Below are 14,279 nucleotides of genomic sequence, written 5' to 3'. Positions count from 1 at the left end.
ATGAGTCCCACTCCGTCAGAGATCCGCCCCTGATATCACGTGATCATCATCACAGGTCGTCCGTCCATCGCTCATTATTCCCACTTCAAATCTCCTACCTTTAATGCCGCGGTCACGTGATTTTCATATCACAGGTCCTTCATCCACCACGCCTCCTCTCCACTGATAATCTCCTCCCCTCCTGCCCCGGTCACGTGGTAGTGACGTCATCACAGGTCCTTCAGCTATTTCTGTGTATGAGGTAGAGAGCAGCGCTGGTCGGGTGTTCTCTCTGTTATCAGTCCCCCCTGTATGAGTGTGTATACAGAGAGCTGTCAATCATTGAGTGACCCCGCCCACTGGACGCCTAGCCGGGATTTAACCCCTCCAGTGCCGGCCTCTTTGGGGTAAGTGGTTATTTCGGATGTTTTGTGGGACGAGTCGTGTTTTGTAATGACATAATATTCGGGACATACAACTTATTCACTGACTTTTATACATTTCTTGTTAATGTCGTTCACCGTGCGGTTTAAGGGAATGTTCACACGTAGCGAATACGACCCACAACACGCAAGGAAATCACCCAAATATTCACCCCAAATGGTGGACGTATAATCCCCCCGAATATCTACTACAGAAATACAACAAGGCCGATCCTCACCTCTCCCAGCGTTACCATAGCAACACGTCCCAGCTCTTCCGGCCATGTCCAGGGGACCTCTATAATGACGTGTGACCTCTCCGGCCTGTGATTGGCTGCCACAAATGCGCAGCGAATCCGCGGTATAAATCCGATATCATGCGTGATTATAATCCGCACCGCAGGTTAACCCCTTAAACACCAGGACAGGTTCAGTTTTCGATTTTTCCCTCCCCGTGTTTACCTCAACGAAAAGAGCCGTTGGTGATCATAGGTATTTTTTGGGGGTACTGTTTGATATTATGCCGTTTACTGGGTGCGATCAAGTTCCTTAGAGTTTACGCTCGTCTATAGGTAATTTTGGGAGGGTTTTCATAAATTGATCATTCGTAAGAATATGCCAGTGTTTTTGGAGTGTGGAGCTGACCAATCTACTGCCTTTCTTAAAAGTGGTAATAAAATTGCATCTAAAATCCATGGATTTTTTGGTGTCATGGGTTACAGGGTTTATACAATCAAATTGTGTCAAAGCTCTTGCTCTGGATTCAGCGCCCTTGATTAAACTAGAGGGGACGTTTTTTTCTTTGAACCTCTTCCTCAGAAGGTCACATTCTTTGGAGAAATCTTTGTCGTTAGAACAGTTTTTTCGTATCCTTTTGAACTGGCCAAAAGGTACGTTTTTAAGCCAAGGTGGATAATGGGCGCTCCTGAAATTCAGGTAGCTGTTGACATCAACTCCTTTAAAATGGGTTTTTGTGGTCAGCAAGTGACCCTTCTTCTCAATTGTGAGATCGGGGAAGTCGATTTTGTTGGCAGAACAAACGTGTGTAAAAGAAATTCCTAAAGTGTTATTATTAAGGTGATTGATGAAAGGGGTGATCACGGATGAATCACCTCTGATGATGAATAGAAGGTCATCAATATAACGTTTGTAGAAAACGATGTGGTCTTTATACGCATGATCACCATATATATATATATATATATATATATATATATATATATATATATATATATATATATATGAGTCTTCAAAGACTCCCATGTACAGATTGGCGTACGATGTGGCAAACCGAGATCCCATCGCACAGCCTTTAAGCGGTCTGAAAAACTTCCCTTCGAATGTGAACACGTTGTGGGTTCATATAAATTCAATGCTATTTTTAAAAAAATGAATCTGATCATTGGGAAGACGTGGATCTGAGATCAGAAATGACGTGATAGCTTGTATACCAAGGTCATGCCGAATGTGTGTATATAACCAGAGGTCTGTTAGATCGTGACTAGATTGCAGGTCGAGTAGCTCTCTAGTGAGATGGGTAGAGTCTCTCAAGTATGATGGTAATTTAACAACGTACGGTTGGAGGTGCTTATCTATGAAATGGGATAAATTACTGGTGAGTGACCCAATCCCTGAAATGATCGGTCGGCCCGGGGGGTTGGGCAAAGATTTGTGAATTTTTGGGGAACGGAGCAATTAAAAATAATTTTTCTTTTTTACATAAAATATTATCCAGGAATGCTTTTTCAATGTGGGATTTGTATTCAATTTGAAATAAAGGGATGGGGTTAGACAGTAATCTCTCATAAAAATTGATATCTGACAATAGTCTATAGGCTTCATTTATGTAGTCAGTACGGTCCTGTATAATAATACTGCCTCCCTGGTCAGCTGATTTGGTGAGGTTATCTGAGGAAACTGTTGGTTTTTCGATTGTTTTGAAATCATTGCTGACTAAGTTAAAAAAGGTTTCCAGGACTGGTCCCAGATGATGGAGAGGATAAAAAGGTGGATTTGGGGCATACATCTACTGTGATGGGCATAGGGATAAGGGGAGGTGTGACAGGAATGGGTGGAGTAATAGAGAGAGAAATTGCGAAATGCCGTAGCAAAGTCAATTTACGCATAAATCTATTGAGGTCCATAAAAATTTCAAAGCCATCTGGCGGGGTTGTTGGACGAAAAGAAAGGCCCTTGGATAATAGGCTGATTTCATCTTTGTTTAAATTGAATTTAGATAAATTGAATAGTTTCACTGTCTCAATTTGTGTTTTTTGGGGAGGAGGGGGAAACTTGGATCTACCCCCTCTGGCTGTACCTCGTACTTTCTTTTGGACTAAACTTTTTGGATCTTTGGGAAAAAAAGCAGTTATGGTCCTGGATTTTGGGCTTTTTAGTAAGGGTAGAAGAATGTCCCGTGAGTGGGAGATTGGGGTGATCGGGGGCATGGTGAACTGCGAGGGGAGTCCTAAAAAAGACACCGCGACAAGGGTGTTATCTAGTGTGGGTCCCAGCTCATCAGTGGTGATGTTTTGAACAGGCGGTGATGATTTGTGGTATGTATCGGGGGCCACGCTGTCATGTAAGGATAAATTCAATAGGGAAGGGGGGAAGGGTGACAATGTTGGTTTCAATAAAATCATTAAAAAGGGGAGAGTTGGGGGGGGGGTATCTGGGATTAAATTAAAAAGTTTCAAATGCGCATCCAAATTACTGGCTTTAAAAGCATGTTGGGGCATTTGGCCTAAAGTGGTGATGGAAGTTGCAATATGTGGATCATATGAAGGGGAACGGAATTTGTATAAGGGATAGGAATAGTGGATGCGACAGGAGCAGCATTTGCTTTATAATTACGATTAGGAGGCGCGATCTAACAGACCTCTGGTTTTTAACTGCAGATGTATCATCGTTATATACACACATTCGGCATGACCTTGGTATACAAGCTATCACGCCATTTCTGATCTCAGATCCACGTCTTCCCAATGATCAGATTCATTTTTTTAAAAATAGAATTGAATTTATATGAACCCACAACGTGTTCACATTCGAAGGGAAGTTTTTCAGACCGCTTAAAGGCTGTGCGATGGGATCTCGGTTTGCCACATCGTACGCCAATCTGTACATGGGAGTCTTTGAAGACTCTATATATATATATATATATATATATATATATATATATATGGTGATCATGCGTATAAAGACCACATCGTTTTCTACAAACGTTATATTGATGACCTTCTATTCATCATCAGAGGTGATTCATCCGTGATCACCCCTTTCATCAATCACCTTAATAATAACACTTTAGGAATTTCTTTTACACACGTTTGTTCTGCCAACAAAATCGACTTCCCCGATCTCACAATTGAGAAGAAGGGTCACTTGCTGACCACAAAAACCCATTTTAAAGGAGTTGATGTCAACAGCTACCTGAATTTCAGGAGCGCCCATTATCCACCTTGGCTTAAAAACGTACCTTTTGGCCAGTTCAAAAGGATACGAAAAAACTGTTCTAACGACAAAGATTTCTCCAAAGAATGTGACCTTCTGAGGAAGAGGTTCAAAGAAAAAAACGTCCCCTCTAGTTTAATCAAGGGCGCTGAATCCAGAGCAAGAGCTTTGACACAATTTGATTGTATAAACCCTGTAACCCATGACACCAAAAAATCCATGGATTTTAGATGCAATTTTATTACCACTTTTAAGAAAGGCAGTAGATTGGTCAGCTCCACACTCCAAAAACACTGGCATATTCTTACGAATGATCAATTTATGAAAACCCTCCCAAAATTACCTATAGACGAGCGTAAACTCTAAGGAACTTGATCGCACCCAGTAAACGGCATAATATCAAACAGTACCCCCAAAAAATACCTATGATCACCAACGGCTCTTTTCGTTGTGGTAAAGCTAGATGCCTTTGTTGCTCGAGTATTATTAACAAGAGTTCCAATTTTACCTCCTTAGTAACTAAAGAAAGTTTTCAAATTAAAAGCTTTTTGACTTGCGGTAGCAGCTACGTGGTTTATCTGCTACAATGCACATGCAAGCTTCAATATGTGGGTCGCACAACCCAAACCCTGAGAAATAGAGTCAATAAGCACAGATTTAAGGTAAAAAATGGTTATCCTAAACACAGTGTATCCCGACATTGCGCTTTGGAACACAAAATGCAACTTTGATGTCATGACTGTTATCCCCATTGAAAGTATTCCGTTAGATTTGTCTATTAGGGTATGTTCACACGAGGGCGTCCGTTACGGCTGAAATTGCGGGGATGTTTCAGCCTGAAAACATCCCCGTAATTTCAGCCGTACCGGCATGTGCAGGCGCTTGAACGCCGCTTCCATTACGGCCGTAATTAGCGCTGCTATTCATTGGAGTCAATGAATAGCGGCTCCAATTACGACCAAAGAAGTGACAGGTCACTTCTTCTACGCGGGCGTCTATTTACGCGCCGTCATTTGACAGCGGCGCGTAAATATACGCCTCGTGTGAACAGACAAACGTCTGCCCATTGCTTTCAATGGGCAGATGTTTGTCAGCGCTATTGAGGCGCTATTTTCAGACGTAATTCGGGGCAAAAACGCCCGAATTACGTCCGTAAATAGGCCGTGTGAACATACCCTTAGGTTCATCAGACTCAGAGGGAGAATTTTTGGATTTATAAACTGGGGACCCTACATCCAAATGGCCTCAATGATATTACAGAGTCTGTATTGGATTAACATTTAATTTCCCCTCCAATCCATTTGTCATATTACTATCAACGTTATTATTATTCATTTATTCTTATTAACACTGTTAACATTTCATGTTTCCTCTTTATTATATTATATTTTATTTTATTGTATTATACTATATTTATGGTACAACTCAACATTCATTGTAACACCTAATTTCTCTCTTGTCATGACATCTACTCAAATATCTGATTTCCGTATATCCATTACATTGTACTATCGTAATTACCGTTTAATGCTTTCCACGTATATTGAGTCCACTTTTATCATGTAACTTTTAATATTTTATCGTCTCTCACATTAATTCTCGACTCACATTTCCTTTCCCCTCTGTATCTTGCTTCACGCGATCCATTCGCGGTTGCGTGTCATTCTGCGTTCCATTGTCTTTTGGTTCCTACCGACCACCGTACTTTTTGCGGTCTCCTTGACTCCGGCAAGGTCTGTTTGTTTATTTATTTTTTTTGATTAAGAAACTTTCTTTCTACATATATTTATATCAATCCGTTACACTTACCTGCACATATTTATCACATTTATCGTTATAACTCCCGTTATATGAAGTATTCGCGTTTTTACTAATGCCGCAAATAGGCTTTTAGTTCGCCGCAATTAAGTATCCATTTTTACTCTACTCTGGTGTATCCATTCATCAATTTGTAATTCCATGTACTAATCGTATTTTGAATTATGTAAAGTTCTAAACTGTTGCTCTGACCTCTGACCTTTCTGTGTTTTTGCGGTTTTTTGTTCCGTTGCTCCGTGTGAATTGGTCCAATTAACATAATCACATGCCTCTGTATATATACATTCATGTTCTCTGTATGTTTCACCTGCCTAATGAAGATGCCAGTCCGGCGTTGAAACGCGTAGCATCTGTCTTATACCTTGCTTTTACACAATGAACCAAACTGTTCATTTAGAACCAAGCAGCGCCTACGTAATCCCTCTTTTTTTGCTTTTATGCATTTTCTACTTAATGCAACCCCTTAGGGTGTTTGCGTTTGGGATTGGCAGCAGCTTCTACTATATTGCAAATACCTGCCAGTATCTGCAACCATCAAGGTGAGCAATTTCACCATTTTTGCTCTTCCACATTACAATCTGATCTGCACTATCTGGCGCCGTGTCCTTTTCACTTTATTTTAATTCTCAGATCTATAACTTTTGTGTTTTTCTGTCGGTGCCGCGGTGCGAGGATTAGATTCTGCAGGACGAGTTGTAGATTTTCAGGGCGTCATATAAAGTATCACATAATGTCACTGCAACTGCAAAACTTCTATGTGGGGGGAATGGGGAAAATCGGGGATTCCGCCAATGTTTTTGGGTTTTATTTTTACGGAGTTCACCGTGTTCTGCAGGACAATGCGGTTACCGTGAGAACAAATTTCTATAGTTTTTCATGATGTGCGACATTTTACAAAAAAAATAAAATTATTTTAATGTTTTTATTTTTTTTATTTTGTGTCACCAGATTCTCATAGTTGCCAACAGTCCTGAATTTACAGAGACAGTCCCGGCAAATTACTGTACTGGACATGTCCCAGCCATATACAATTGTATCTGCATCCTCAGGACACAGATCCAGTTAAATACTATGGCGGAGCAGGAAACTATCAACTCCCTGCTCTGCATTCACTCCTCCTGGGGCGGAATCCCCGTCCAGAGCATCTTATAGAGAGGGCTGTGTGTGGCACTATCTACAGGGGGGCTGTGTGTGGCACTATCTACAGGGGGGCTGTGTGTGGCACTATCTACAGGAGGGGGCTGTGTGTGGAGCTATCTACAGGGGGGTGTGGCACTATGTACAGGGGATTGTGTGTGTGGCGCTATCTAAAGGGGGTGGTGTGGCGTTATCTACAATGGGGTGTTTGTCACTATCTACAGGGTGTGTGTGTTTTTGGCACTATTTACAGGGGGAGTGTGTGACACCTACTACAGGGGGCTGTTACATAGTTACATAGTTACATAGTTACATAGTTAGTACGGCTGAAAAAAGACACATGTCCATCAAGTTCAACCAAGGGAAGGGAAAAGGGAAGGAAAAATTTCTACACATAGGAGCTAATATTTTTTTGTTCTAGGAAATTATCTAACCCTTTTTTAAAGCCATCTACTGTCCCTGCTGTGACCAGCTCCTGCGGTAGGCTATTCCATAAATTCACAGTTCTCACTGTAAAGAAGCCTTGTCGCCTCTGCAGCTTGAACCTTTTTTTCTCCAGACGGAGGGAGTGCCCCCTTGTTTTTTGAGGGGGTTTTACAAGGAACAGGATTTCACCATATTTTTTGTATGTGCCATTAATATATTTATATAAGTTAATCATGTCCCCCCTTAGTCTTCTTTTTTCAAGGCTAAATAGGTTTAATTCTTTCAATCTTTCCTCATAACTTAAATTCTCCATGCCCCTTATTAGCTTCGTTGCTCTTCTTTGTATTTTTTCCAACTCCAGGGCATCCTTTCTATGAACTGGAGCCCAGAACTGAACTGCATATTCTAGATGAGGCCTCACTAATGCTTTGTAAAGTGGCATTATTACATCCCTGTCCCGCGAGTCCATGCCTCTTTTAATACAAGACAATATCCTGCTGGCCTTTGAAGCAGCTGATTGACACTGCATGCTGTTATTGAGTTTATGATTTACAAGTACACCCAGATCCTTCTCAACAAGTGAATCCGCCAGTGTAGCGCCCCCTAGGACATATGATGCATGCAGGTTGTTCGTACCCAGGTGCATAACTTTACATTTATCTACATTAAACTTCATTTGCCAAGTGGACGCCCAAACACTTAGTTTGTTTAAATCTGCCTGTAATTCATGAACATCTTCCATAGTCTGAACTATATTACATAGCTTGGTGTCATCTGCAAAAATAGAAATAGTGCTATTAATCCCTTCCTCTATATCATTAATAAATAAGTTGAATAATAGTGGTCCCAGCACTGAACCCTGGGGTACACCACTTATAACCGGGGACCATTCAGAGAAGGAATCATTGACCACAACCCTCTGGATACGGTCCTTGAGCCAATTCTCAATCCAATTACAAACTATATTTTCTAAACCTATAGTCCTTAATTTACCCATTAGGCGTCTATGGGGGACAGTGTCAAATGCCTTTGCAAAGTCTAAAAACACTAAATCCACAGCGGCCCCTCTGTCTAGACTTCTGCTCACCTCTTCATAAAAACAGATTAGGTTAGTTTGACAACTTCTGTCCTTAGTAAAACCGTGCTGACTGTCACTTATAATGCTATTTATTGTCACATAATCCTGTATATAGTCCCTCAATAGCCCCTCAAACATTTTCCCCACGATGGATGTTAAGCTTACTGGTCTATAATTACCCGGGGAAGACCTAGAGCCCTTTTTGAAAATAGGCACCACATTTGCCCTGCGCCAGTCCCTTGGCACTATACCAGTCACTAGAGATTCTCTGAATATTATGAAAAGGGGGACAGAAATAACTGAACTAAGCTCTTTAAGAATTCTAGGGTGTAACCCATCTGGTCCCGGAGCCTTGTGCACATTTATTTTATTTAATTTAGCTTGGACCATCTCTACATTCATCCAATTCAGTATATCAACTGATATATTAACAGCACTGGCACCGGCTACATCAGCTGCTCTTTCTTCTGTTGTATATACAGAGCTAAAGAACCCATTTAGTAACTCTGCCTTCTCTTGATCCCCTGTGATCAACTCCCCATTACCATTATCTAGGGGTCCTACATGTTCAGACCTTGGCTTTTTTGCATTTATATGCTTGAAGAATTTTTTAGGATTTGTTTTACTATCCTTGGCCACCTGCCTTTCATTTTGTATTTTTGCTAACTTTATTACATTTTTACAGATTTTATTAAGCTCTTTATATTTTACAAAGGCTACAGCTGTACCCTCAGATTTGTATTTTTTAAATGCCCTTTTTTTGTCATGTATTGCCCCTTTCACAGAAGGTGTAAGCCATGTGGGGTTTAATTTGAGTCGTTTATACTTATTACCTGTAGGAATAAATTTTGCACTATAATACTCAAAGTAGATTTGAAAATCTCCCATTTATCATTTGTTCCATTATTTGACATTAGTTCTTCCCAGTCTATATCCTGAATTGCAGCCCTCATCCTGGGGAAATTGGCTTTCTTAAAATTAAATGTTTTTGCCCTCCCAGCCTGCGTTTGTTTTTTACAGTATAGGTAAAATGTAACTATATTATGATCACTGTTACCGAGGTTTTCACGAACATTGACATTCCCAACAAGATCTGCATTATTAGAAATGACCAGATCCAACAGAGCTTCACCTCTAGTCGGGTCTTCCACAAACTGGCCCATAAAATTTTCCTGCAACAGGTTGAGGAAATGTCTCCCCTTTGCAGTTGAAGCCGAACCATGACACCAATTAATATCCCGGAAATTAAAATCTCCCATTATCACTACAGTACCCGCCTGTGCAGCCCGCTCCATCTGTTTATATATCTGACCTTCCATCTCCTCAGTTATATTGGGGGGTCTATAGATTACACCAAAAGTAATTTTTTCAGTGATCACCTCCCTTTCTAGTTCCACCCACAAGGTTTCAACCTCCTCACAGTCTTCACCCACTATTGTCTCTTTCACACTCGCCTTCATATCACTTCTCACATACAGACATACACCACCACCTTTCCTATTTGTCCTGTCTTTACGAAAAAGTGTAAAACCCTGTAGATTTACAGCCCAGTCATGTGAAGAGTCCAGCCATGTTTCAGCAACACCAACTATATCTATATTTTCTTCCAGTATCAAGGCCTCCAGCTCCCCCATTTTGCTTGCTAGACTTCTGGCATTTGTGAACATACACTTTAACTTGCCTGTCAGTTTTTCACTTTTATTATCAGAAATGTGATTTGACATTAATCGGTCCTTTTTATTTACACTGATGTTTTGTAACGAAAGGATCTCCTTATCTTGTTGTCTAGTCCTCTCCCCACATTCTGTTTCTCCCCCCACCAATATAGTCTGACCCCTCTCTAACCTGGCTACCCCTTTTTTTTCTACATTGACCTCCCTCCTCAGCCCTAGTTTAAAAACTCCGCCACCCCAGCTAGAATTCTCTCCCCCAGCACAGCGGACCCCCTTCCATTTAGGTGCAAATCATCTGCAGAATACAGTTTGTACCCCAATGAAAAGTCAGCCCAGTGCTCTAGGAACCCAAATCCTTCTCCTCTACACCAAGACTTCAGCCATGCATTTAACTCCCTAAGCTCCCGCTGTCTTTCCTGTGATGCGCATGGCACAGGCAGTATTCCTGAGAATACAACCTTGGAGGTCCTTCCCTTCAGCTTGTAGCCTAGTTCTTTAAAATTATTCTTAAGGCTCCTCCACCTACCATTTATTCTGTCGTTGGTACCGACATGGACCACGACAGCTGGATCATCACCAGCCCCTCCCAGCAATTTGTCCACCCGTTCCACCACATGCCGAACCCTGGCACCAGGGAGACAGCAAACCATTCGGTTGAGGCGGTCTTGGCGACAAATTATTCTATCCGTCTTCCTGATTATAGAATCCCCTACGACTATCAATTGTCTTGGCTTGCCTGCATTACCATCCCGCCGACTACTAGCTGGGCTGTTCTCCCGGCTGTTAGGGAGATCAGTATCCACTAGGGCTGCCTTTTCTGAGACTGACACCCTCGCATCATCACCCAACCTGGCAATTTTGCTTGGAATACCAGAAACCGGATCGGCCTTCCTTGTCTTTGACCCCTTTCTACTGCCCCTAACTACATTAACCCAGCTACTTACCTGATCCTGCTCACCCATGTCTTCACCCTCCAGTTCTAACCCACTAACTGCATGCTCTGTGAGCAGCAAGCTCCGCTCAAAATTGTCTATCCTCCTCAGTGTTGCATTCTGCTCCTCCAGATCTCTAATACGAGCTTCCAGGTGAACAACATGCTCACATCTGCCACAGAGATATTCACCCTGGAACTCCGGCTCCAGTCGTGTATACATATGACAAACTGTGCACTGAAGAAAACCTCCAATCTTGCTATCCATTATCCAAGTTACACCAAAACAGCGAACAATTGTCAAAGAAAAAGAAGAGTACTTACTGGGGCTTCAACTCCTCTTTTCAACTCCGGTTTTAGAACTCCACTTAGTTCACAAGCCACTTAAACCACCAAGCTCAGAAAGAGCTGTGTGATGGCTCTATCTAAAGGGGGTGTGTGACATTATCTACAGTGGGGTGTGCGGCACTATCTGCAGGGGTGTGTGTGTCGCTATCTACAGGGGTGTGTGTGGCACTATCTATGGAGGGTTGTGTGTGTGGCACTATTTACAGAGGGGAGTGTGTGGCACTCTACAGGGGCGTGTCTTTGGCGTTATCTACAGGGGTGTGTGTGTCTACAGTGGGGTGTTCAGCGCTATCTACAGGGTGTGTGTTTGGCCCTATCTAAAGGGGTGTGTGGCATTATCTACAGTGGGGTGTGTGTCGCTTTCTACAGGGGTGTGTGTGTATGTGTTTGGCACTATGTACAGGGGGTTGTGTGTGGCACTATGTACAGGGGGTTGTGTGTGGTAATATCTACAGGGCATTGTGGCGCTATTTACAAGGGGCACTGAGTGTGGCACTATCTCCTGCCTGTAAACAACCAGATAACCAGAGAGATACCGGCCACCAGAGTGGTTGTCAGCCAAACTAGTGCAGAATATTTTGTCTGTTTATTAATATGGAGACAATTCTGGGAAGAAAGCCACGCCCCATAACCCACACCTACTGTATAAGTCACGCCCATAAGACACACCCACCAAATAAGCCACACCCTAAGTCTCCCTGGGGAAAAAAATGTTGGCAACTATGTATCCAGAGCCAGAACTTTTTTATTTTTCTGTTGATGGAGCGGAGTGAGGGCTTATTTTTTGTATGACGAGCTGCAGTTTTTGATCGCTTTTTACACCTTTTTTTTTTTTTTTTTTTTTTTTGAGCTTCTAATGTTTTTTTCTTGTTTTTTCTGGCATCGTTCACCATGCGGGTAAATAACATTTTATTGTAATAATTCTGTTCACGGATGCGGTGATACCAGTTATGTTTATTATTTGTGTTTTTTACATTCCTTTAAAGACAAAATGGGAAAAGGTTTTATTTTATATTTAATAATATTTTGTAGAGAACTAAAAACTTTATTTAACTATTTTTAACAAATTATATTACTGTTCGGGGGATGTGATCTAGTGATGATTAGATCGCTGGTACAATACACTGAAACACTAATATCGCAGTATATCGTGATTAAGGGGTTAATGGGAGCAGAAAGATGGCGGACCTTCATACCCCAGGCTGCCATGACAACCATCCATATCCCGTGAACGTGTCGCGAGGGGCCGATGAGCTGTCACAGAGGACCCCCCCTCTTTCTTACAACTTAGATTCTACAGTCACTATTGACCACGGCATATAAGTAGTTAAATGTCCGGGGTCGGGGCTCTCCCAGGTCTCCGGCCTTTGCAGCAGGTGTCAGGTCTTCCCTATGTCATGTGAACAACTCCTGAGCGGTAAATGTCCTGTGCAGGAAGGGGTTAAATGAGTAAAATACAAGTTTATACTGAATCTTATCCCACAAAACACTGTATCACTCTGCTCCGCTCCACCTGCGCTATAACATGATGATAAGAGATCACACTGCATGTTCCCTATATATAATGTCACCTCAGCTGCTGCAGAACCTAACAGTTCATATCAAACACTGACTGCATAGTGTGCACAACGTCTTGTGAGATGTCAGCAATGTCTCCCCAGTATCCGCCATGTGTCAGGTTGTCAGGAGTCTGGTCTTCATTGTCTGGGGGAATGTCTTCATTTTACTCTTCTCACCCGAGAGATATGCCATAAATGTCTGATAAATGGGGGTCCCACCTCTATGTGGAGAACGGGGGTCCCCTGACCCGCCTGGTGAGGTGATGACTGAATGGAGAGGTGACCACACATGTGCACGACTCTCTCCATTCACTTGTATAGGAGTTCCAGAAACAGCCGAGCACGGCCAGAGGTGGAGCCGCATCTATCAGACATTTCTGGCATATCCTGGGGAGAAATGTCCGTGTTGGGAATACCCCTTTATTCCATGTGGTGACGGCTCTGAGAAGATGTTTCTCTCAATGATGAATAAGTGAGGTTCTGTATGTCACACATGATGTTGTCCCCTGTATGATCTCCATCTTCTCCTTTCTTCATAAAGACGTCTGCAGTACTAGATCCTCCAGTTCCTCCAGTTTTCTCATCTTCTCCTCCACAACGTTCCTTCTTCTGAGTGACCCACCAAGAATGGACGAGGACAGGAATGAGATGAGCAGAAGAATATTAGACTTCACCTTGGAGATCATCTACCTGTTGAGCGGAGAGGTAAACTTTTCTACATTATAGAACAAGTCACACATAGGGAAGGGACAATACATAATAGAAAGTGATAGGAAGAATCCAGTGTCCTGTATAACAGTGTCCAGACCTTCCAAGTGACGTCAAGAAGCCACCAGCAGAAAAGCTGAAGGTCAGCCACCAATATGGTCAGTTATGTGTCATGTCACCAATGCAGCAATAGTAATGTTGTAGAGCAATGAGAATGACAAGGAACCAGGAGGAACAGGATGACCTCTATATAGAAACATAGAAGATGACGGCAGGAGGAGAGCACATGGTCCATCTAGTCCCCCCAATATTATTTCCTTTTTAGTTTTGGCCTCGTTCTATTTTCTCAATGTCTTTTTGTAGATGAAGTCTCCAGTATTACAGATGTGGGGTCACTAGAGCTCTATACAGCGGGGTCACAATCTCCCTCTTTCTACTGAGGGGGGAATACTGTGTTCAGTTTTCTAAGTGTCTCTCTCCATACACAGGAGTACACAATAGTGAAGAAGACATCGGGTGACTGTACGACTCCCATCATCCATGAGTCAGGAGGATGGAGCAGTAGTCAGAGCCCCATCACAGAGCCTCCCCCTCACTCTCGGATACATGAGAAGAAGATCTTAGAACTGATCTACAAGATGACTGAGCTGCTGACTGGAGAGGTGACACTGCTGGGAATGCTGGGAAATTCTACAGTAACAGCACTGGGGGTGTCTGGGTGATGACTGTATCATTGTGTGTGTCAGG

At 42.4% G+C, this 14,279-nt stretch overlaps 1 protein-coding gene across 1 annotated transcript; it reads left to right on the top strand.

The window, feature by feature from the left end:
• Window positions 1-227: 227 nt before the first annotated feature.
• Window positions 228-14,254, top strand: LOC142705500 (oocyte zinc finger protein XlCOF29-like). The gene is made up of 3 exons (XM_075848295.1): window positions 228-386; window positions 13,366-13,529; window positions 14,021-14,254. Exons 2-3 carry the CDS (start codon window positions 13,452-13,454, stop codon window positions 14,252-14,254), a joined length of 312 nt encoding a protein of 103 aa, XP_075704410.1. The 5' UTR covers window positions 228-386; window positions 13,366-13,451.
• Window positions 14,255-14,279: the final 25 nt, after the last annotated feature.

Source organism: Rhinoderma darwinii, chromosome 1 (genome assembly GCF_050947455.1).
Source record: "Rhinoderma darwinii isolate aRhiDar2 chromosome 1, aRhiDar2.hap1, whole genome shotgun sequence".
Classification (NCBI taxonomy): domain Eukaryota; kingdom Metazoa; phylum Chordata; class Amphibia; order Anura; family Rhinodermatidae; genus Rhinoderma; species Rhinoderma darwinii.
This window is presented reverse-complemented; position numbering and strand designations above follow the sequence as displayed.